We start from the raw sequence: 26005 nt of genomic DNA on the forward strand, positions 1-26005 counted from the left end.
TCGGCCTACCGACCTCTACGTCACACCTCGCTGGGCTTTGCCAAGTACGTGCGCGAGAACCAGGCCAAACGCCGCGTGCCTCCGCGCCTGGCTCCGTCCACCGAGCTCGTAGCCCCGCCCCAGCCCCACCCAGTAGGGGGGCCCACCCGTCGCACTTCCGGCGCCAGCCTCCGGACCGGCCTCCGTCGCTTTTTACTTCCCTCTCCCTGGCTTTCTTCCCCCGCCCCCATCGTCTTTAACACTGTCACGTGAGGGGCGAGCGCGGGGGCTGCTGGGATAAGTACGCCGGTGGGTCAGGGTTCGGCCTCAACATGGCGGTTCCTGTCGGGCGGCGACTAACGCTTTGCCGTCGGGAGGATTAACTGGCGATTGTTGGCGTCTCCACCTATCAGGGTGGAATGCAAGGACGCCGGGGCGAGCGCTGAGGAGCGGCGGTGACGGGGAGGGGTCGGTGGTGGGTGCCCCGGGAGCCGAGGCGGCGGTGTCTGTTCTGTTGGTCTCAAGGCTTCAGTGTCGGGCCCCGCCCGGCCGAGCCGGGCCGGGCCAGGCCGGCGGGCGGCGGCAGTAGCTGCTGCAGCCGCAGGATCAGCCTCTGAGAGTGGGCCGGAGGGCGGGCGCCGCTGCTGCCTCTGCCGCGGTGATGGCCCAGTGTGTACAATCAGTGCAGGAGCTCATCCCGGATTCCTTCGTCCCCTGTGTCGCCGCGCTGTGTAGCGACGAAGCCGAGCGGCTCACTCGTCTCAGTCACCTTAGCTTCGCGGAGTTGCTTAAGCCCTTCTCTCGCCTCACTTCTGAGGGTATGTGGTCTCCCCTTTTCACTGAGCTCCCGCATAGCTGGGGCCGGGAGAGGGAAGTTGGGCGCGGGCAGGGAAGAGAAGGGCGGTGTTTACATCCCGGAGCCGGTAGAGTGGCGTTGGGCTGGGGCCCCGCGGTGTCTCCGGTGGCCGCAGGAGGAGGGGCCGTGAGGTGGTCAAGACATCATGGTTCTAACCTCCAGTTTTTCTAGGCACTTCCCTGACAAGCCAGACTGTTAGGTAATTAAAAATGTGAGCCCCAGAGAAGGGCATTGAGACTGTTCTCAGCCGCCACAGGGAGGGAATTAGGAAGTTGCAAGGCAGGGCAGGGTAAGAAGATGCTCCCTGTTAGACCGATGAGGTCTTAGGGGGAAGACGACGAATCATTTTCTCCTGGGAGTTAAACCGGGCTTTCAAAGTTGTCTTGAGTATTATATTCTTTAGCAGTGAGGTGCATCCCCTTCAAGCGTTCTGTTCAGTTATTTTACTTTTTTCTTTTGAGAATTCAAACATTTCCTTAGGTATCCAGTATTTTACTTAACCTCTCAAGAAAATAAAAAGAATTTTAAAATTAATGAAGCTTGCAGCAGCCTTTTTTTGCCTAATGGACGAGGAAGTAAGGACAAGTTGTAGTTAATTTAATCGAGATAGTTGGAGTTATGATTTGTAGGGATGGAAAAGTCCTGAATTTTTTTTTTTCAGTTAAAAGTTTAATCAACGGGAGAAATATCTTTTATAGAAGAGCTGCCTGTTTTCTCCAGCTTTAGATTCTTTATTAGGGAAAAGCAAGTGTAATAATAGTCAAGTGTGGTTTAACCAATATCTTTACCTGTACTTTGCAAACAGAATATAGCAAAGTATAGGTAAAGTTCTGTGTTAAGAACTTTAAAATAAAAAGGTTCTATAATAAAGCTGCGTCAAGCCAACGACCATGATGTTTATTTGGTTATGACTTCTCCACACAAAAAAATGCTGTGCCATAAATTTATTTTTTTACATGCCACACGTGTGTATTCTTTGGGAGAATATCTCCATTATAAGTTTGCTTTTGTATTTATTATTAAAATAAATTTATTTATTTATTTTTGGCTGTGTTGGGTCTTCGTTGCTGTGTGCGGGCTTTCTCTAGCTGCGGCGAGCACGGGCTACTCTTTGTTGCGGTGCGCGGGCTTCTTTGCGGTGGCTTCTCTTGTAGAGCACGGGCTCTAGGCGTGCGGGCTTCAGTAGTTGTGGCTCGTGGGTTCAGTAGTTGTGGCTCACGGGCTCTAGAGCGCAGGCTCAGTAGTTGTGGCGCACGGACTTAGTTGCTCCGCGGCATGTGGGATCTTCCCGAACCAGGGCTTGAACCCTTGTCCCCTGCATTGGCAGGCGGATTCTTAACCACTGCGCCACCCGGGAAGCCCTCACGTTTGTATTTAAAGGAGAGAGAGAGAGAGAGAGAGCTATCCAAGAAAACAAAGATCGGGAACTCTTGGATTATTTTCAGCATGTACTTTAGCCATCCATCTCATCTCCTCCAGTATTGTCCTAAGTCAATAAAAACAATAAAGCGCGCTACATTCTTAAAAAACAAAACAGTGCGTTTGACTTTGAGCTGTGTGCTCTTTCCTGCTTTGTTAGTAAAGAATAATAATGCTAACACCTATACCTACTTACGTAGCATTTCTCTTTGAGTCCTCCTTGAGTCCTATGAGGTAGATACCGTTTATACCATTTTAAATTTGAGGACGTTGAGGCCCAGAGATGTTAACTTGTCCAGTCTTACAGGTGGGAAAGATTTAAAAACAGGCAATGTGATTCAAGACAAGGTGTTCTTAATCAAGTCATCTTATCTGCTGGTAATATTTAGAATCACTTATTCACACAAGGGAGCAGTGCTGTGCAGTAGTAACATAATGTGAGTCACATGTATAACTTTAAGTTATTTAGTAGTCACATTTAAAAAGGTGAAAAGAAATGGGTGAAAGCAGTTTAAGTAATACCTTATTTAACCCAGTATTTCCAGAATGTTGCCATTTCAACATGTAATAAATATTAAAAAATCTTAATGAGATATTTTGCATTTTTTTTATTGCTAAGTCTTTGAAACTTGGTGTGCATTTTACACTTATATTACATCTCAGTTTGGACTAGATATGTTTCAAGTGCTCAGTAGACACATGTGGCTGGTGCCTCCTGTATTGGACAGTGCAGTGAATAGAGGCTGAAATCAGTACGCTGTTTTCCTTGTGTAGAATGCAAAAGATTTAGGGAAGGAGTATAATGAGTTGACTTTAATAGGTAGACAGTTGGTGGAAAAGAAGAGGGTGGGCATTCCCTGTCGAGGACAGGGATGAGGTTAGAATGGTATGGGCAAAGGTATAAATTATGATTGAGTGGTTGGGGAACAGTGGGAAAAGTCCCTATTGAGTACAGGATAGTTAAGGGAAAAAATGCCTAGATAAGGAAGGATCTTGAATTCTAGGAAAGGAATTTTTGATTTCATATCTAATGGTAAATATGTGGCACTCACAGATTTAAGCAAGGGTATGGAGTTTTGGGGGAGTTGGTGTGGTTTATAAGCAATTGAGTTTTTTTTTTTTTTAATACAGTAAAGTTTTGTGTGCTACGTAAAAAGATATCATTTTATTTTTCAAAATATGTTCTGTAGTACACCAGTTGTATGTTTCCTGGGAAAATTTTGTGGTCAAATAAGTTTGCTTAATATAGCACGTGTTTGGGAGAATTAGTGTCATTCAGCATATGGAGAGTTCTGGGAACACCTGCTGTAAAGAGACCTTTTAAAAACTTAATCCAGTATTTCCCAAATTTATTTGAACATGGAGTTGATTTTTCAGACAACTATCTTGAGCAACCAGTAATCTATGGGCAGCACATACTGGGGAATGTTGCTTCATAGTACAGTATTCAAGAAACTATATTTATATGGTAGTCTATAAACGTAAGGTAATGGTAGAGCTGAATTTCACCCTGAAATTGAGATGTTATATGATACATAACATCACCTTTTTTGACATTATAATCTTAATGAAGCCTTAATATAATTATTTAATTCTGAACCTTTGGATTTTTTGTGTGTGATTTAAGAGCATTTCTCAGTCATTCTTAGCTTTTGCCTTTCTCTTTATTAAGTTGGTTTTGTGCTACTCCAGTGTATTACTTATGTATTGTTGTGTAACAAATTACCCCAAAACTTGGCACCTTAAAACAAAAGCATTTATTACCTCTCAGTTTCTCAGGAATCTGGGCGTGGCTTAGCTGGACAGTTCTCTCTTGAGGTTACAGTGGAGCTGTTAGCAGGGGCTGCGGTCATCTAGGGCTGGAGGATCCGCTTCCAAGCTCACTCATATGGTTGTTGGCAAGTCTCACTTCCTCACTGGATGTTGGCCTGAGACCTCAGTTCTCTGCCATAGGTTCCCTGAGTGTCCCCATGACATAGCAGTTAGCTTATCCTGGAGGGAGTGATCAGAACCCAAGATGGAAGCTGAACCCTTTTTTTAAAAATATAAAAAAATTAATTAATTTATTTTTGGCTGCGTTGGGTCTTCGTTGCTGCACGTGGGCTTTCTTTACTTGGGTCAAGCGGGGGCTACGCTTTGCGGTGCATGGGCTTCTCATTGCGGTGGCTTCTCGTGGAGCACGGGCTCTAGGCGCGTGGGCTTCAGTAGTTGTGGCACGCGGGCTCAGTAGTTGTGGTACATGGGCTCAGTAGTTGTGGTGCGCGGGCTCTAGAGCACAGGCTCTGTAGTTGTGGCGCATGGGCTTAGTTGCTCCGCGGCATGTGGGATCCTCCCGGACCAGGGCTCGAACCCATGTCCCCTGCACTGGCAGGCGGATTCTTAACCACTGCCACCAGGGGAGCCCTGAACTCTTATAACCTTATCTCAGAAGTAGTATACCACTGTTTTTGCTGTGTTCCATTGGTCACACATACCAGTCCTGGGATGTGGGAGGGGACTCCACTAGAGTATATACCAGGAAATACCGGGATAATTGGGTGCCATTTCAGAGTCTGGCTGCCACACGTAATAACTCATTTCTGGATTATTAGTAAGATTACCCAATAACTAATAACGTCATAACTGACTAACCCGTTCTGAATATAGGGCGCAACTAGAGTAGCCTTTTTGTGTTAACACTTACGGATACTAGAGTCAATTAAAAATTTTGAAAGAGGTTTAATACACACATGGCTACTTATGTTATTTGACAATTATGGATCAACCCTTCAAGGAAACTACTTGTACAGTACGTTCTAAAAATGTCAGAAATGTACCATAGTATTTTTGTGTTTTTTGGTCTCTCTGTTTCATAGTTAGACCAGCTGAGACGTTTCATTAGGGAGAGAGGCCTGCATGTATTTATTTAAATAATTTAGAAGACAAACAATTACAGACGAATGCAGAGAATACAAGAAACATCCAGGTCCTCATTACCTAGAGCCAATGAATCTTGTCATATTTGCTTTGTATCTTCCTTTCCTTTAAAAAGAAACATTATAGAGTTGAATTCACCTTTTTACCCTTCCTCAGTCCCATTTCTTTCTTTCTTTCATCATAGGTAATCATTATAATGGAATTTGTGTGTATACTTTCTGTTCATATATTTAGTTTTGCAATACAAGTACACATATTCATGCCACATGTAGTATTTTATTTTTATTTTTTTTAAATTTTTATTATTTTTTTTTAATTTTAGGGAAGGCTCTTTTATTTATTTATTTATTTATTTAATATTTATTTTTGGCTGTGTTGGGTCTTCGTTTCTGTGCGAGGGCTTCCTCTAGCTGTGGCAAGCGGGGGCCACTCTTCATCGCGGTGCGCGGGCCTCTCACTATCGTGCACATGTAGTATTTTAAAAAGATTTTTGTCTGATGTTTTTTAATTAAAGATTTAGAAGTCAACAGAGCACACAGAACACTTCAGGAAGACAGTTTTTAACAGATGTAACTTTATTTAAAATGTAGGCGGACTTGAGCTTAAAAGTTCGGTATAAAGCATTTTCCATTGGGGAAAATAATGTCAGTTTTTAATGGGTAGGTACCCAAAGTCAGTTTTCCAAAAAGTGCCTCATATTTGTATATGATCCATGATGTACTTGAAATAGAGTATGTTGTACATGCTGCCTCCATCTTAACTATACAGTCATGTGTCGGGCTTGTGCTGAGTGCTTTACACTTACTATGTTTTCTAAGAATATCTCACCTAAATCCTTCAAATAACCTTGTGAAGTATGTTACTTTCTTTATATGTTATAGATGAAGAAGTTGAGCATGGGAAAGTTTAAAAGTTGTTTAGGGTAACCCAGTTAATAAGTGGTGGGTTGGAATTTCAAATAAAGTCTGACTCCAAAAGTTGGGTCCTTAATCAGTACAGTGGACTGCTTCTAATAGTACCATGGCAACTAATCATCTTGTCTGATTATATTTATGAGAAAAAATACGCTCACATTTCCTTCTGTGCACCGTGGACACTGTCTTGCTACAGTCGCCTGAGAACCTGTTCCTTGGCCTTGAAGCCCTGAACCACTGGTTATAAATCCCATAGACTGAGCCAAGGCAGGGAGGAGGCAGGAGGTATTGGGTTAGGAGAAGGGATCTGGGCATTGTTTTTTTTTTTTTTTCTTTCTTTCTTTCTTTTTCGTAGACTTTATTTTTTAGAGCAGTTTTAGGTTCACAGCAAGACTGAACAGAAAATACAGAGAGTTCTCATATACCTCCCATTCCAACACACACACAGCCTCCCCACACTGTCAACATCCCGCAGCAGAGCGGCATTGATTTTTATGATAGTAGAATAGGGGCTGAGAATGCAGGCATCGCTATCGGAGAAGCAGAGGAAGCCTGCATGCAGCATTTAATTCCCTTTCTTCCCTTTTATTGTTTTCAGTGTTGATACCATAGACCTCACACTGCCGTGGACCAACCTTAGGGTGAGGTGAGAATTAGACATTTGGTATGGATGGTAGTTGGTCCCTGGCAACTCCAACATAAGAGGAAGGAAAGGACCTAGAGTACAGTAGTTGTGGGCAGTAGCATTGTGGGAGAGGAAGGTTACACTGTTTAGCCCTTTTGGTGTATAATGGAATGTTGTAAGTCAGTTGTATTCTCGAAGACTGTTCCACTTGGAATTTCTGGTTTCCAATTTGAGCATCCTCTATAAACCATTAACCCAGTTTATTATTGTTGTAATAGTTGGCCTGTTACGCTTTGTATAGAAATAATTTCAAGTTTTTTTCTTTTTTCTTTTTAAGTTCATATGAGAGATCCCAATAATCAGCTTCACGTAATCAAAAACTTGAAGATAGCAGTAAGCAACATTATCACCCAACCACCTCAGCCTGGAGCCATTCGGAAGCTTTTGAATGATGTTGTTTCTGGCAGTCAGCCTGCAGAAGGATTAGTAGCTAATGTGATTACGGCAGGAGATTACGACCTCAACATCAGTGGTATGTAATAAGGTTTATTATTATTTTTTAAATGATGTTTTCTTTTACTAGAAAAGGTAATTCTATAACTTGGAAATCATTCAACACTTAAGTGCTTGCTGAGTGCTAGAGCCTGGAAATACAATGTTGAAAAAAAAGTCCTTGCTTTTAAGGAGGTTACAGTCAAGTAAGCAGGCAGCCATTCAAATAATAACTATGAATTATGTGATTTCACTTTACTATTTCATAATGAAAAATTTTTTTTGTAGTTCTAATTGTAAAGTTAATACAAGCTCCTTGAGGGCAGGAACTTTGGCTCTTTATTTTATTCCTAGTATCTAAAGTAATGCCTAGATCATAAGCATAATAAATATTTCTTGAATGAAAGAACTAACAGTAGATAAAAAACAACTATTCTTTTGTGACATTACGTAATACTATGATTACATAAAAAGCATTAAGTTTATTATATATATATATATATATTTTTTTTTTTTTTTTTTAAATGTAGGACCACCAATCTCAGGTGCCATGCAATCCTCCTATTCTTTCAGAGTCAATGCTCTTCCATTCTTTTTTTTTTTTTTTTTAATTAATTTATTTATTTATTTTTGGCTGTGTTGGGTCCTCGCCTCTGTGTGAGGGCTTTCTCTAGTTGTGGCAAGCGGGGGCCACCCTTCATCGCGGTGCGCGGGCCTCTCACCATCGCGGCCTCTCTTGTTGCGGAGCACAGGCTCCAGACGCAGAGGCTCAGCAGTTGTGGCTCACGGGCCCAGTTGCTCCGCGGCATGTGGGATCTTCCCAGACCAGGGCTCGAACCCGTGTCCCCTGCATTGGCAGGCAGATTCTCAACCACTGCGCCACCAGGGAAGCCCCAAGTTTATTATATTTTTTATCTTGCTTAGCGCTAAGTGAAGGAAATGTTTATAATATATAAATAAATATTTGATCTTAATTTGATTTGAATGGTAAATGTTTTCATAATAGGATTGGTAGGTAAAATTATGTAATACTATGTAAAGTGAGTTAGCAGTGGTTGGTGTGACTCTTTTCCAGTATGAAAAAGACTTAATGGGGAGACATGGGATAGATTTTTAGAGGGGAAAGATTAAAAGTACATCATCTGGGAGTTCCCTGGCGGTCCAGTGGTTAGGGCAGTGCGCTTCCACTGCAGGGGAGCACGGGTTCGATCTAAGATCCCACATGCTGCATAGTGCGGCCAAAAAAAAAAAAAAAAAAAGTACATCATCTAATTAGGATATTTTAGCAGCCTAATAAAATAATCTTCTTACATCAGTATAACTTATAATCTATTACTTTAACACCTCCTAATTGCATATTTAAAGATTTTCCCAAACATACAAAGAGAAATTAAGTGGCATGTTTTAAATCCTGAAGTTAGTTGGTTGCACTTGTATAGTTAGAAATATTTGTAGATTTATTTTGTTTAAATATTTATAATTTTTCTTCTTTCTGTGTCATTTTAATTCCAGCAAGGCAAGTTAACTTGATAAGACTAAGTTTAGAAGATTATGGTTATCTTTGTAAATCAAAAGAATCCATTTTCAGGATACATATTTTAAGCAGTTCCTGGCATAACATGTTTTCAACATGAGGCAAAATTTGCAGATTTCTGGGAGAAAGCGGTGGAATTTGAACTATTTCTGTCATCAATGGAAAATTCATGTTGAGATGTGAATGGCAATGAATCAAGGGCCAGAGTTATCCAGTAGTTAATTGGATAACTTGAGTAAGTCAGTTATTCAGAATCAGTTTTATTCTCTGAAAACAAGAGGAATTGGCTAGATTACTTCTTAAGGCCTTTTCTAGATCTTTAATCCTGTGATTCTATTTTATAGGGACTTTAACATTTTTATTATACATGCAACAAGGATTGATTTCCTACTGTATGCTTTGCATTGAGATATAGAGATGAATAAGATGCTATATATAACTTCATATATATAGTCATATATCTGGTCAATAATTATAATACATTCAAATTTATAGTATCTTAAAATGACAATATGTTATAATAGAGATATGGCATATCCAATATGCCAAAGTGCTGAGGGGCACAGAGAGAAGGATTAACTATCATATTTTTTAAAAATTATCTTTTTCTGTACTGAAAATATTTTCCTAACCTCCGAAGCTTATATACCTATTACTTTAAAAAAAAAATTTAATTTATCAGAATGATATATACACAGAGACATAATGCTAAAAAGACTTAAGAGGAACAAGCAACAGTTGATCTGCTCTCTGCACCCCTGCCCCACCAACTCTTTGCTCTGGTATTCATCTCGTGTTTCTAAGTAATATTTTTATATGGCTACTTATGGCTTAATTAAAATTTTTATTTACTGATTTCTCATTATAATTGATGAAGATTTAGCTTAATTACTCCCCTTCCTCCATCTCCCTAATGCAGTTTTTATAATTTTTGATTAATACTCACTGTTTACAGTACTGTGACTGAGTATTCACTTCTTCACTGCTGAGCCGAATGTTGGGCTTTCAGTTCATTCTTACACAGCTCTTTTTTTTTTTTTCAGTATTTAGTAATTGCCTTTTTAAAAGCAACTTGCCCAGAGTTCTTCGTATTTTTTACTAGTCTCTCAAACTTCTAATAGCCTCTCACTCAGTAAGATTTTCCCCTTGACAGATTAATTTATGAGATAATCCCTTTATTAAGATCTCCTTCCTGAAGGCTTCTCTCTTTCTACTCCAGGCATTCTCAATGGGGAATGATACCATCCCTCAATGGGGTGAAAATTTGGTACTTGGGGAGCAAAAATATTAGATATTATAATGGTTTGTGGCTCTCCAAAGGACCACAGTCTGTAAATGGATACACAGTATATCTAAGTATCTAAGAATACTTTTAAGTATTCTTTGGGGAGAATGATCAATTAGAAAAATGTCTAAAAAGGCTCATGGGAGGAGATAATGAAATAAAAGTTTCAGAACACTCTTCTACTCATTTGTGGTCTGGTTGCTTTCCAAGGCCTGCTCCACTGCTGTCTTTCTGGAGATTTCTTTCCCTTTTCTGTAGCCTCTCATTCATATCTTTTTCGGTGTATTTTGTTGATTTGGTGAAGGACATCTCTAGCGGCTTCCTGAGAAAAGTTGTGTGGAAGGTAAAATTTTTGAGGAATGAATGTCTGAAAAAGATATTAGTAAATTGTTGTTGGCTTCTTTTAAGTCTTTAAGTTTTTTTCTATCCTGTGCTTTTTATTTCATTGGTATTATTTTTCAGTTTGTTTTGTTCTCTTTTTCATGTTGGAAACTTTCCTTAAATGTCTGGTGAGCCTTTGGCATTATTTTCTATTTCAAATTGAGACATTATAACCCTGATTGGGCATAAAAAAGTTTGTCATCTTGTGGACTTCTTTATTGGGTGTAAGGCTGTGAATAGGCTTGAGAGTTGCCCAGTTTTTATTACTCACAGTTGTTTTTTTTTTTGGCTGCACTGCGCAGCGTGCGGGATCCCAGTTCCGCGACCAGGGATTGAACCCGCTCCCCCTGCATTGGAAGCTCGAAGTCTTAACCACTGGACCATCAAGGAAGTCCCTTACTCACTATGAATTATTTGGGACCATTTAAGTATCTTTAGAGAAAGATTCTCAAATCCGATGTCTGGTTGCCTGTATATTAGGGATTGGCGTATTTATTTTTTATAGTCTATTAAAGTGGTTTGGTATAGATAGTTTATAGGAACAATGTGGTCATGATTTGGTTGTGAGAAATTTTATCTAATTATATGACTTACATTCTCAGGTCCCTGCCAACGTCTCCACATAAGAAAAGATTCAGTGCCATTTGCCTTTAAACGTGGGTGGAGGCATTACTATAGCTGAACTCCTTAGGCAGATTTTAAAAAAGAATTCCAAGTGGTTAGGACAAACTACAGAAGAAAACAGTTTCTTTAAGTTCTTTCCCTGCTACTAAAGGCACCTCCCTTTAGCTTTATTTTTATGTTGGTCTTGAAGACTGGGAATGTGATATGAAGGACTGAATTCATTTTAATAAAATTCTGTTATAACAGAATACTTCTCTTTGGAGATATGAGGGTGGTTTTATCCATTGTAAATAAGATTAATTCTCTGTTTGTCTAGAAATACGCTTCTAGTTTTTACGATTAATGTGAGTCATCATACTTTTCACCCATTCTATTTATGAAATACATGTTATATATTTACCTCATAAGCCTGGCTTAACAGTGCCATGTTTTCTTCATCAGATTGGTCAATTACAGCTAGTGTTCCTTAGTACAGTAATTGGAAAGACACAATGATGGGATTGAAAGAATCTTCATTATATACAGTTATTTCCTGTGGTGGTCTGTTCCAGATTGTTTACACTCCACTCCTTGCCTATTATCTTTTTTTCCATTCAGCTACTACTATTATTAGCATTTCTGTCTAATTTTTCTGAAACGGAGATAACTTTTATCTGTCCTATCGTCTACTGTCTATTGTGTTTACTTTTTTTTTAAGGCAATTTAAAAAAATTTTTTTAAATTTTATTTGTCTGCGTTGGGTCTTAGTTGCAGCACGTGGGATCTTCGTTGCAGCATGCGGGATCTTTTGTTGTGATGTGCAGGCTCAGTAGTTGCGCTGCATGGGCTTAGTTGCCCCGCGACATGTGGGATCTTAGTTCCGCAACCAGGGATGGAACCTGCATCCCCTGCATTGGAAGGAGGATTCTTATCCACTGGACCACCAGGGAAGTCCCTATTGTGTTTACTCTTTTTTTTTTTAATATAAATTTGCTTATTTATTTATATTTGGCTGTGTTGGGTCTTCATTGCTGCGTTCGGGCTTTCTCTAGTTGCGGCGAGTGGGGGTTACTCTTCGTTGCGGTGTGTGGGCTTCTTATTGCGGTGGCTTCTCTTGTCGCGGAGCACGGGTTCTAGGTGCGCATAGTTGTGGTGCGCCGGCTCAGTAGTTGCGGCTCGCAGGCTCTAGAGCGCAGGCTTAGTAGTTGTGGCGCACGGGCTTAGTTGCTCCACGGCATGTGGGATCTTCCTGGACCAGGGCTCGAACCCGTGTCCCCTGCATTGTCGGGTGGATTTTTAACCACTGTGCCATCAGGGAAGCCCGACATATAGCATTTTAGACTAACACTGTCTAATAGAAATATGTAAGCCATTTACATTATTTTCAGTGTTCTGTAGCTACAATAAAGAATGTAAAAAGAGGGCATTCCCTGGTGGTCCAGTGGTTAGGACTCTGCGCTTTCACTGCCGAGCACCCAGGTTCAATCCCTGGTAGGCGAACTAGATCCCACAAGCTGCGCATTGTGGCCGAAAAAAAAACCAATGTAAAAAGAAACTGGTGAAATTCATTTTAATAATATATTTAATTTAATTCCAGTTTATATATATATATACACACAAAATATTATCATTTCAAATGTAATCAATGGAAAATTTTATTCTTTTTTTTGTATTGTCTTCGAAATCTTATGTGTATTTTACACCTACAGCACACCTCAGTCAGACAAGCTACATTTCAGGTGCCCATTAGCCACATTTGGCTAGTGGCTACCTACTTTATTGGACTCTGAGGACAATGGTGAAATTGATCATATACAGAAATCCCAGTCTGTGAGTCTTCAGATGACAATATCCAGGACAATTTTTCTCAAGCTCAAGAATTGATGAGTGAACAATGTATTTCTAAGAACAAAAAGAAAATACAGTATTTTCATCCAGCTAATCACTAATTTAGCAGGCAAGACTTTACACAATATTTTGAGATGATAACCTGGACCATCCCATTTTGTTAAAGGACATGTGACCGTATTCTTTCATCTTTTATGATGTTTGTGTAACAAAATTTACTTGATACAGTTTGTAAGTGGACAAATGCTGAAGGCAGGTATGTGTGTGAAGGTAATCTGAAAGAATTAGATGATGTAGAAGTAAAAAATTTATTAGCTTGATCGTTCTGTTTGCTGTTTAGAAGTCTAAAGAATGAAAACGTTTTGCAGTGATGGAGCAAATAAAATGACCTTTTTCTTCTCAGCGAATATGAGCCATCACATTTTTCCAAAATATTGCACCTTGACTATGCAAGTGCAAGAAGAACCAGAAGTAAAGATAAACTAGAAGTTGTTAGAGATGTGTTTGAATCTGGAATTGGTATTTACATGATGGATGTGTTCTAGGTTTGCGCATGATAGTTGATGAACAGTTAGTTGGCATGCAAAAAACGTTGCCTAACTGAGGCATGTATCTTTAAAATGGGGAATATATGGAATACAATTTGAGTTTGCTTTACTAAAATTTATTAAAAAGTTTGTTATGGTTTTACTCTCAATTCTGTAAATAATTTGTAAAATGAATTAAAAATACAATAAAATATCAAGGGTCAGTTAGATCCAGATAGTAAATGCAGTGACTATTTTTCCTGATATACTGAGGGTTGAAAGGAATATAGTTTCAATAAAGGACAGCCTGTTTTAAAAAGTCTTCTCCTGTGGTGTGTGAGAAATTTAATAATTGGGCATAAGTAATCATGACTCTCATCTCTTTAGAATACTTTGATTTTTGCTGATTTTTCTGAAAACACTTGATTAGAAATATTCTCTTCAAGGATAGTTCTCAAGGTTGTTGTTAAAATACAAGGTTAGTATTTCTTAGCTCTTCATATTATCTAAGATTATTTGATTTGCAAAATGCTCATAAATTTTATGAGTTCTGGTTTTAGTTTGTTGGAGCTTTTGTAGTCTAAGATACTCTGAATTAAACCATATATTCTGATAATCACCGTGTTGTCAAGTATTTTTGACCTTGAGACTGTATTTTAAAGAATTAAGTAATTATACAGCATCTAATTATCTGATTTCTTTTCCTTACTTGAATATTTTCGTTCTGAAATATACTAAGTTTTGGTACTACTGTTTATCTAAAGTTATAATCTTAAGTGACAACATTATGTGGAATTTGTAATATTTCTTAGTGCTTTTTTGTTTAGTCTGCATGGTGGTTTTCTGGTACTTTCAACTTTTGTGAATGATTACAAAGGGAAAATATGTGATTTACAGGTGACATTTATGTTTAGGGTAGTCAGTCTTTTTCACTGGCAGATTTGGGATTTCTAATGATAGTATTTGATTTCAGTAGAAGGAGGACCAGAGTTGCTCTAGGTCTAGCTCACTGCTGGCAGCCCTTGTTAGATATTGGAACACTAGTAACTCTGTGTCCGAAGCTACTGGCACTAAGAAGGGAACAAAGAAGAAACGGGGAGAGAGAGAGGGCTGCATTTTGTGAGTGTGAGTGGAGGATATAGAGCATTATGTTGTTTTTCAGCTCTTAGCTGCCTTCCTTATCCTTCTTACCAAGGGAAAAGTACATTCTGCACAGAGAAACTTGAACTGGTAGGATAACATGGTTGCTGTTTCAGTTCCAGCCAGAGAACATGTAGAGATGGAAAGGGGTATGAGCAAGATACCGACTTCATCCCAAAATAAGTCAGAGAATTTCTAAGGGAAGAGAATTGTCACTAAATGTTAGTCTTCTGTTAATATTAAAAAAAAAAAAAATTGAACTATTATTTTTTTCTACTTTCTTCAAAAATGTCGCTAGAAAAAGCAAAAAAGGATGCCCTAGACTTACTGACATGTAAGAAAAATAAAGGGGGACTTCTAGCCCTTCAAGGAAACATGGCTGAGGGAAAAACTTACCTCATGAACCTGAATGTGACCTACCTGAAGGATAAAACCCACTTCTGCCATATACATTTAGAAGATTTTCCTTTGCTCCTTATATTCTTTGTTGAGTACCCAGTGTTTTCTTGCACCAGTATTTAGAAAGTATTATTTCTGTTTAAGAACTCCTACATGTGTGTACTTGCTTTTTTTCTTTTTAATTTTAGTTATGTAGACATTTATATTGTTCCAAAGTCAAAACTGTGAAACAAGGTACATTCACAGAGGTCTAGCTTCTGTTCAGGCCCTTCCCCTTTCTCATCTCTTCTCTTTTCTTTCTCTTACACATGATGGCATTTGTTGGTGGCATTTATCCTTCTGTTATTTCTCTTTGACAATATAAGCTAATACATGTGTGGCTTTCTGTATCTTCTTCCCTTTCACAAAAATGTATACTTTTCTGCTGTTGCCTTTTTTCACTTAATGTATCCTGGGAGCATTTCATAGTAATATATAGAGATTTTCCCTTTTCTCTTAAAGCTGCATAGTGCCTCCATTTAATGTCCCCCTCGATGGACATGTAGGTTTTCTAGTCTTTTGTTCCAGATAGTGTTGCAATGGATAGCTGTTTTGGAAGACCTAATTTGTTTATTCAGAACTCCCCAGCCCACCATGAAACAAACCCCTTTTCCTGTGTCTACATTTTATATGTCTACATATGTCTTCATATGTCTACATATGTTTACAACTTACTGTTATTTGTTAATTTGTTAATAATTTGTTAATGTTGCATCATTGAAGCAACAAACAGAAAAGTAATCAAAACTGATAGTCATTTTCCCCATCTGTGGAGATTCCTTCTTCTTTAACCAAAATTTTCATTATCTAATCTTTATATTTTCTTGGCATTGGTATTAAATGAAAATTAATACTAACTTTCAAGATAGAGACTAATTTTGATTCATTGGGGGGGAAGATATAGTTACTGGTTGGTAAGAAAATTGCTTTCCTGTTTTAACAGACTAATCCTTGTCATTCATTCTCCTATTTTTGCCACTTTTCATATATATTGTACTATTTCTGGGAATGTTTTTCCTCTTTTATAGCAATGAACATGAGGTTTTTGTAATAGCCCTCCTAAACAATATGTGGGTTATTCTCATAGACATTTCTTGCAATTAAAGTTTTTTTGTATATGTGGCACCAGGTTGGATATGCTATTCAGTCAAAATGAATAGCTTTTTTTCTTCAACCTTCCCAGTCGTTTAATGTAGTATTATAATGTAAACAGAAAACATACTTGCTGTGTTTTCAGTGATTCTAAGAATAAGACAAAAAAGTACACAAGGTTTTATAGTCAGCATAAGTAAATAGGAATGGAGTATCCTTTTAGTAAAACTGTGATTTAGATAATCTGCTTAAACCTAATGAAATGACTAAGTTTAACTAAATTCAAATTTTTGTCATTAGTTTTAATGTAAAATGCTTAGCATGGAGCAAGAGAGATTTGAAATTTTAAGAATCACATCATATACATGTGTGCAAAAAGTGAAAGCACACGTCTTTGTATTTGATTAGAAGGTAAGTATGCGTTGAAATTCCATTTGAAGAGGTTTAGTTGCTATCATACTCAAGTAATCAAATTATAAAGTAGGGTTTGTCAGCCTCACCACTGTTGACATTTTGAACAAATAATTCTTTGCTGGGGTCGGGGGGTGCTGTCTTGTTCTCCTCATTGTAGGCTGTACTGCGTCATTCCATCATTCCTGACCTATTTCCCTAGATGCCAGTAGCACCCCCTCCCTATCCCTAGTTGTGACAGCTCAGAGTATCTCCTGACATTGCCAAATGTTTCCTGGGGGTCACGATCACTCTTGGTTGAGAACCACTGTTTGGAAATAATACCATTTATGAAAAGGAGCTACTTATGACAACATGACTAGTGGCAGGGATACAAAACTTTAGTTCTAAAATCTGATTATTCATGTAGGTAACATTGAAAGCATTAATAAATAAGCTGTGGGATCATTGGGTAGGTTTGGGAATAGGTCAGTTTTATTTTTGCAAATATATATACTGCCATGTATGAATATATTTGTGTGTAGGCTTATACACATACATCACATGTGTATCTTAAAGCAAAGTGAAAAATGCTTGTGTATTGCTAGAAATGATGTTTCATACCTTTTAGGAATATGGACTTGAAATTTTGTCTGTTGTAAACTGATTCTACTGAGGAATTTTTAACTGGTTTATTGTTAATTTTAGCTACTACTCCATGGTTTGAGTCTTACAGAGAGACCTTTCTTCAGTCGATGCCAGCATCAGATCATGAATTTCTGAACCACTATTTAGCATGTATCCTTTGACTTTTATGTTCTCTTAAAATCAAATGTTTTGGAAGTTATTAATCTCAGAAAGAGTTATATGAAGGCAAAATTGTTGAGAGGATATAGAGATGGAGAAATTATTTTTTATTGATGATGCTACAAGTTTTATTGCTGTCTTTGTTAAATGGCATCCTAGATACAGGACTGGTGTAACTAATTTTAGATTAAAAAATAAGAATACTAAGGGCTTGCTTATTTTTCTTTATCACCCAACTTGAATATTTCATGCTTAATATGTTTTTAAGCTATTTTAGAAAGAAAAAATGTAAACTGCCAGTGTTAACTGCTTTTGCTGATTGCCTCAAAATTAATTGCTTATGCAAAAGCTCATATTTAAAAAGTTATCCATTTTTTTAGTAATCTGTTTTATAGCTATTAACCTACTTTGACAGTTATGACTTTCATTTTCTTAATGCAGTTACAGTGAAAAGTTGAGGTGGGATAAAATATGAGATCACAATGGGATGGAATGGAGAGAAGCAAGATTCAGCAGAATTTTTCATTATGTTGATAGTTGCACAATTTTCATATTGTCCATTTTCATTTTCATGGATTTCCTTATTACATATATAAATGATCTTAAAAACTACCAACAAAAAAGCTTTACTATTTAGAACCTTGAATTACTTAGAAATGTTGAAGAAATTATCAGTGTTTTATGCTTGTAGGAAAACCTGTAAAATCAGATTTTTTTTTAGCTCAAAAAATATCTCCCTAAAGTTTATATTAATAGGATAATATTTATTATTAAGTGATAAGTGATAATTACCTTAACATGATTTACAAGGTATGTTGGTGGCATCGTCTAGTGAAGCTGAACCTATGGAACAGTTTTCAAAGTTGTCACAAGAACAGCATCGAATTCAACACAACAATGATTATTCCTATCCCAAGTGGTTTATACCAAATACACTTAAATATTATGTACTTTTACATGATGTAAGTGCAGGAGATGAACAGAGGTAAGCTTTTCTATTTTTTAAATTTTAAATAATTTCCTGTTAAATGAGTTAATGTTAATTTGGACATGGCTTAAGTTTTTGATATATTTTTCATCCAAGAAAGTAAAAATTCATTAATAAAACGTTTAACTATATCTCTTATTTGGAGTTATATTCAACAGCTACATCATTTTATGTTAGATTTCATATGCTTACCCAAAATTTTCTTTCAGTGTGTATCTCTATTATTGTAATCTTTGTTCACAAGTGCTTGCCATTTTATACCTATAGATCTTCACTGTTATTTCTTACTTTGTATAATATTATTTCTCATTTTTTCTCTTTTCTCTTTCCCAGTTTTCCTCTGACTTTTCACTTCCTGGCTTATAGGCACTGCTTTTTTCACTCTTCACTTTCTCATCACTTTATATTTTTAGCCTTGATGTTTTTCACAGTCTGAGAAACATCCAAGCACTTCTTTCTTATGTTCCCTTTAATGTTCATTATTAGTGATTTGCCATAGTCCTTTTATCTTTGGGATAAGAGAATAGATATCTTTAAAGATGAGTTCTTGAAAAATAAGATAATATTAAAACAATTTTACATTTGTGGCTTTGCAGTTTATTTTGAATTTTGGTTCAAGATGTGGATCAAATTAATCTTTTGTTTCAAACTGTTATTCTGATATCTCAATGCTGTTTAGGATATGCAATTAAATAATTATTTCTTGCCCTTGTTATGAGCACAAACCATCATTTAAAAATAAATTTTCCTCTGTAAGACCACAGAATTGTTCTGAGGGTTACTAATCTTTAGGATTTTTTTGACATCATAAACAACCTGTAGCCTATTGGATAAAGTGTACTATATAAATAGAAATAATTTGAACTGGCTATTAAAATTAGTTTCTGTCATTTGAATATGGTATATATCTTCCATATTGGATGGTTATAACTAGGATATTTAAGTGATAATTGTAGTATTAGATCAGTGGTTCTTAGGCTTAGCAGTGTCATTGGTAAAGCAAGTAGATGTTTAGTTTATTGTACTTGAGTGTATATACATACACATACACTTATATCTGTGTTTATACAAATTTATAACTATTTTATTTATCCAGCCTTAATTTTATAGTGTGTAATGTGATTTAATTATTTGTTAGGCTTGTTATTTGTATAGTATTAGCTTCTGCATTTGAATGTGATACAGGATTATCCATGTACTTTTGGGCACCAGATGGCTGATTGGTTAAAAAAAAAAAGCTTTTTAAATTAGGTTAGCTCTATGTACCAAAATTTCATTTTCCATCAGAATGTACTGTTTGATTCTTAGGCTGACTTATGATTTGAATTATCTTGTCTCCCACCAACTAGCAAGTCTAGTTAACTAAAAGTAAGGAAATCAAATGCTTTTTGTTGTATCTGAGATTAGCTCATGGATCCAGCTATTATAAATTTTGCAAGAAAAAGGGTGGATTTTTATATAATAAATATTTTGGCTGCTTTTCTTGCATTTTCTCTTTTTTCTTCCTCTGAACTGTGTCCCTTTGGAGACAGCTAAGGGAATGGTAAACTGTAGCAGTGAAAGATGATTTTTTTGGGGGGTGCTATAATTTTTTATATTAGCACTTACATTTTTTGATAAATGTCTGTTCTCTAAGACAGAATTTCGCAAAGTTGTATTTCCTGAAGGCTAGTTCACATAGTTGAAAGAGTTTCTGATCTATAAGTTTGAAGCCAGTCTTTGGAAATTCACAGTACATATTAGCAAATGGAAGGCTCTGAGGTGGTCTGCTGCAAAAGAAACTGGTTGGCTTGCTTACTGTAGTTCCCCAAACTAGTTTGACCACCAAAACTTTCTGTTTGACTAACATAAGAGTATCTTGCAAAATTTTATTCCATGATGCATACTTTGGTAACTGTGCTTTAAGGTGATAACCAAGCTAGCTAAATTTCAGTTAGGATCATAAACTTTTAGTTTTTTAAATTATTCTATCTCTAACTTTTTGTTCTGTCTTTTTTGGGGACTATTTTTTCATGGTTTTTGTATTATTTTAATATCTGTTATTGCCTAAGGTCTGCTCCCCATTGGCTACAAACTTTTCCATTTTTTATTTTAGAGCTGAATCAATTTATGAAGAAATGAAACAGAAATATGGAACTCAGGGTTGCTATTTACTTAAAATTAATTCTCGAACACCTAATCGAGCGTCAGATGAACAGATACCAGATCCTTGGAGTCAGTATCTCCAGAAAAATAGTATTCAAAACCAGGTATATGTAAAAAACAACAATGAAGCAAACCACAAAAGCTGTATTTCAGTTTTATGGCTAATGGTATCACTGTAGAATTTGTAGAATTACTAATAGTTATTTTGTGGAATCTGGCTAGTTTTGATCCATCAGTATGTGAGCTCTTAAGTCAGTAGTTCAGAAGCTGTTTTTAACTAACTGCAGTAATCCCTTATGTGTATACCTTTCAGGTATATAATATCAGTGTTAATTGATTGTTTTCTTAAAAGATGAAAAGTGGGGACTTCTCTGGCAGTCCAGTGTTTAAAACTCCATGCTTCCACTGCAGGGGGCGTGGGTTTGATCCCTGCTCCGGGAACTAAGATCCCATCCTTCATGACGTGCGGCGCAGCCAAAAAAAAAAAAAGAGAAAAAAAACGATGAAAAGTGAATTACACATTAAGAATTGAATTAGATTGACTAAACATGTAGAGAATAGAATTTTTGGCTTGTACATTTAATTCATTATGAATGCTTACAGTCAATTCTTTATTATCCACATGCTCTGGGGTTGCCTTCCTTCATTTTCAACATGCTGTTCTTATGGCCACCTTTTGGAGCTCATACTTTTTAGGTGGGTGGGCTTTTTTCCCTAACTTTCCTCTGATTTTCTTTTCTTTTGAATTTCCAGCAAGTTTTGTTTCTTCCTAATCAACTCTTCTAATATAGAGTTCTAGACTAATGTTAATTGTTGTCTGTTGGCTGATGCGTGTGGGTGTAAGGTTTCACATTCTGTCCAACTTTTAAGGTAGAATTTTATGCCACTTGGTAGTGGTCAAATGCCAAGTTACTATGCTTAGTTCAGATAATCAAGAGTTGACTGTTTTTTGTTTAGAAAGAGGATTTCTTAAGTAAATGGAAAATATATTTATATTTTGTACAGTTAAACTGCATTATGTACTTGATGTGATATTATTTTAAGAAATATGAATTAGAAAGTTCATGTAGTTTTGATGTTCTAATATAAATATTGTTTAATAATCTGTTTATTTGCCTTTTCTGTCTTATATATGGAATTTTTAATCCAGTTTTACTCACTTTAATATTGAGATGATTGTTGACCTTCTTTAAGATAATGCTGGGGAAAGGTGTCTGAGAGAAAAGAACCAGTTGGATGTGGAGAAACTTTAAATGGTGTTTCAGGGCCACACTCAGAATAGGAATAGTATTGAAATATTCAATTTAGAATCCAGCCATCTTAGGTTGGGAAAGGGAACATAATAAGTCAGATTGTCCAGTTGGAGAACTTTTAATAGAAGACAGAGCTATAGAAATTCTACAGCTTAGAATCCTAGAAGCCCAGGATTGAAGGATAGTTTAAAGGTTGTCAAATCCAACCCCTGTTCTAATGCTTTAATTTCCTTTAAACCTATAAATGACCTCAACTAGTAAAAGTACTCATTGTCTTCTCAGGTGACCTGTTCCATGTCTGAGCAGCTTGAGGATCAACCAGAATTTTTCTCCCTTTGCTTGTACTCAATCCTGCAGGGACCATATGAGTTTTCCATTAAGACAACTTTCAAATTATAGAAGATAGCTCTCATGTCTTTTTTAATATTTTTCTAGGCTAAATATACTGTTTTTTTCAACTCTTTCTTAAATGTTGTTTTTAGACTGTTTCTTGTCCTGATCACGTTCCTCTTATTAAGTTCTAGTTTATATATTTTTCTCAAAGTCTGGCACTCAGAATAATACCTCATAGTATTAGTGGTCTCATGGAGTAGTCTGGGTATTTTTAAAGTTTTTTTTGTTGGCTGAAATCAGTGCCCTTTTTACAAGTAAACGTTGCATTGGATATTTTTCCAAAACACTTCTGTGTATTCAGAATGCACTCCAACCTATTAACGCTGCATCCGTGATCCAGGAGATTCCATACCATCTTTCTTTTTTTACCCCTGCTTGACTCTAGTAGTCCATCTGTCTTGCCATTATTCCTTACATAGATACATATACAGGTATTCGTATAAGCATGTGCATATCACATATAAACAGAAAAACTGAGATAGAAGTAACTTGAATTCAGAAGAATTAGGATAGTAGGTTGCATGTGAAACAGAATTTAAGAATATAGTAGGTGTGGATTGAAGTGATGGAATATGATACATGGAAGAAGTTAAGAATTTGGAGGATTGGAAGAAAAGAATTGCTGTAGCAAAAAAAAATGAGATTTACCATAGTTGTTGATGAATTTGATGGTATCTTAAACATGATTAAATATAACCATTAATGCTGTTTAAATTTTATTTTGATAGGAATCATATGAAGATGGCCTTTGTACTATAACTTCAAATAAGAATTCTGATAGTAACTTGCTTTCATTGGATGGATTAGATAACGAAGTCAAAGGTCTTGATATACTTTCTCTAAGTTTCTCTTTTGATTGAAAATATGCACTGTTGTTAAATCTTTATACATAAAAGATGGGGGAATTTTCATGATGAAAAAAGATAATGGACAGGTTAGCTTTTCCTCTGAAGATTTTATTGAGTTATTTGAGTTTGATGTTTTTTGACATTTAAAAATTTGTTTTTTAAGAGTAATATATCAGGCTTCATAAAAATTTTTTTTGTTAGAAAGCAAGGGAAGATATTATGTGTAGCATTAATTATTCCCCCAATTCACATGATTTTGAGAGCTTTATTTTTGTATTTTAAATTACAGTTTAGATAGTGATAGCTTTAAAAATTTTTTGTTATAATTTTTCTTATTGGTTAGTTATGCTATTTAAAAATAATTCTTTATATTTTAACATTATTTTTCTTCATTTCTTTACATGAATTAAAAAATTTCTATTACATGTAACAGGTATTAACCCAAGTCCTAAAATTTTAGGGGGAAAACTTTAATGTTATTGTTTTAGATTTCTTAAGACATACAGAAAGATAAACGGTTCCAACATTCTTCCTTTTCTTTAGTAATATGGTAGTAATATCACAATTTTCTGTTGTTTTCTGAGAGTAAAAGAAAGATCTGTTTTTCAGTAGATGGCTTACCAAACAACTTTAGAACGCACCCGCTTCAATTGGACCCATCTGGTGACTCTTCTAACAACATTGATGGCCCAGATCATGTAAAATCTGCTTCATCATTACATGAAACAAAGAAAGCAAATGCTGGAATTATTCATGGTGCATGTTTAACCCTTACTGATCATGATAGAATTCGACAGTTTATACAAGAGTTCACATTTCGGGGCCTCTTGCCACATATAGAGAAAACAATTCGGCAATTAAATGATCAGGTAAGATTTAATTATTTGCACTAGTATTTTAAAAAATTTCAGTAAATAGTAAACTTGAGAATATAGTAGTATAAGTTATTTAAAGAATTTAAGTTTTTGTTTTAAAAATAGACCAATATTAGGGTTTATTAACATTACTATCAGTGATGAAATTCTGTTAAATCCTAGAAGAGGCTTATTTATTTTCACTAGGGATTTCGCCAGCATTTTGGACAGTTTTCTTTAAATCAGTGTTGTTAAAATGCGCATTTGCTCACTCTTAAAACTTTTTAGTTATTTAGAATTTTTTCTTTTGTATGTAAAAGAAAAATATTAAATTCTTATATTTGTCAATATGTTTAATCTTTTTTCTTAGCTAATATCAAGAAAAGGTTTGAGTCGATCTCTATTTTCTGCAACTAAAAAATGGTTTAGTGGCAGTAAGGTTCCAGAAAAGAGCATTAATGAGCTAAAAAATACATCTGGATTGCTGTGAGTAAAATATTATTGTTTTTAGTTTTCCTGTATTTAACTCTGATTAGTGTTTGACTATATGGTGTTCTGCAAAAAATGACTGTCTCTTTAGTTTCTTAGTTTCATATTGGTCAAAGCTGGGGTAGATAAGAATAGTGACAATAAGTAAATTATATTAAATTTAAAAACTATGATTAATTGGATATCTAAAAATAAACAAGATAATAAGGAGGGTCACTTTATTTTAGATCTGTTTTCCTATTTGTAAAAAGATGGAGTTAGATTAAGTATTCATTAATAACTCTATATTAAAGTATTGAGGTCTAATAATTCTAAGACATGGCATATATTTAGAAATTTTGTTTAATACAAAATTCTGTTTTAGGGGAAAATAAAATCCATTTTAGATTTTCTTTTTTTTCTGCTGTACATAAAGGTGAGTCACATGGAATTGATCATTTATTTACTTCATAATTTGACAATAGAGAAAAATGCTTGCCTCCTGTTGAGAAGTTCTCAGTATAGGGATATAAATTATATAAATAAGGATGTAACTATCTATGTTTCCGAATATCTTTGAGAAATGACACTCTCTCCTTGGAGGTAGAATTCTTATCAAACAAGATCAGTTTTTCTCATGTTTTGGACAGTTGGGCACCTTTTTAGACATTTTATGATATTTAATGGTTTAAAGGTCATAAATTGTAAATTCCTTTCTTAACTTAATTTGTATTTACAGGTATCCACCAGAAGCTCCAGAGCTTCAAATCAGGAAAATGGCTGACTTATGTTTTTTGGTGCAGCATTATGATTTGGCTTACAGTTGCTATCATACTGCAAAGAAAGATTTTCTTAATGATCAAGCAATGCTTTATGCAGCTGGTGCCTTGGTTGGTATTCTGTAGTATTGTAATTTCTTACTTCTGCTACCATAAATGACTTAGAAATTTTTATTTATGAAATGGCAAGCAAAAAACCTAGGGGTAAGTTGTACTCAAATAGCATACAATGCTTTATAGGTTTTGAATTCATTTATGATAACTTGATGGATTTTTCTTAAACTAGTGCATTCAAACATGGTCATATGTGAGGGTTGGTTTCTTAGATTTGATTAGTACTTTCTATTTAATTTGAATTACAGTTTTCACTGTATTCACAGTATAAAAACTTTTTTTTTAGAAGATGCTTTTTCATCTCTTAAAATGATTTAAAATTGTTTGAAATGTTTTTTTCTGATCTAAGACTATATATTGCTTAAGAACATGTACTTTGGTGTGAGACAGACTTTCATACATTGGGGAAAAACTTGTTAATGCCAATCCACTTTTAGGACGAGTAAACATTTTTCTGCAACAGTTTTTAAAATAGAAAATAAAATACAGAAATAATTTAATTATCTAAGAAAAAAGAATTAATTATCTAAAAACTGAGATATGATTAAAGCCTTTAACCTGACAGACTATATATAAAGTTCCATGACAGTATGAACCATATCTGTTTCAGAATACCTCTGTATCCTCAGCACCCAGCAGTGTCTGCTCAAAAATTTATTGAAGAAACTGAATGAAAATACGTGATTTTCACGTGAAAAAATTTTCTACAGCTCTGAAACGTCATGTTTTCTTAGCTAGTTTATATTTTAACTAATATACATAATGATATACATAGGGGTCTATATTATACAAAAAAATCTAATATATATTATATATATGGTATATTATATAAAAATACATTATATTTGCTATATATGAACTATATATACTGCATATGTATACATCAATAAAAGTGTACTAAGAAAAAATCCTGTAAG

General features: G+C 35.8%; 1 protein-coding gene across 10 annotated transcripts in view; it reads left to right on the forward strand.

Annotated features, from left to right (window-relative positions):
- The first annotated feature begins 293 nt into the window (after positions 1 to 293).
- Positions 294 to 26005, forward strand: part of TRAPPC8 (trafficking protein particle complex subunit 8) — an 89330-nt gene continuing 63618 nt past the window's right edge. For 2 of the 10 annotated variants that reach the window (XM_082354184.1, XM_082354176.1), the window contains exons 1-9: positions 294 to 797; positions 7047 to 7241; positions 17148 to 17237; positions 18057 to 18231; positions 20330 to 20483; positions 22754 to 22847; positions 23483 to 23742; positions 24098 to 24213; positions 24935 to 25085. In XM_082354184.1, coding sequence (XP_082210310.1) covers positions 641 to 797; positions 7047 to 7241; positions 17148 to 17237; positions 18057 to 18231; positions 20330 to 20483; positions 22754 to 22847; positions 23483 to 23742; positions 24098 to 24213; positions 24935 to 25085 — 1392 coding nt within the window. In that variant the 5' untranslated portion in view covers positions 294 to 640. Of the gene's footprint in view, positions 798 to 7046; positions 7242 to 13790; positions 13858 to 17147; positions 17238 to 18056; positions 18232 to 20329; positions 20484 to 22753; positions 22848 to 23482; positions 23743 to 24097; positions 24214 to 24934; positions 25086 to 26005 lie in introns of those variants that run through there. The other 8 variants (XM_082354180.1, XM_082354175.1, XM_082354177.1 and 5 more) reach the window with 8 other exon arrangements.

The sequence above is a fragment of the Balaenoptera borealis genome, assembly GCF_965194805.1.
Source record: "Balaenoptera borealis genome assembly, chromosome: 14".
Classification (NCBI taxonomy): Eukaryota; Metazoa; Chordata; class Mammalia; order Artiodactyla; family Balaenopteridae; genus Balaenoptera; species Balaenoptera borealis.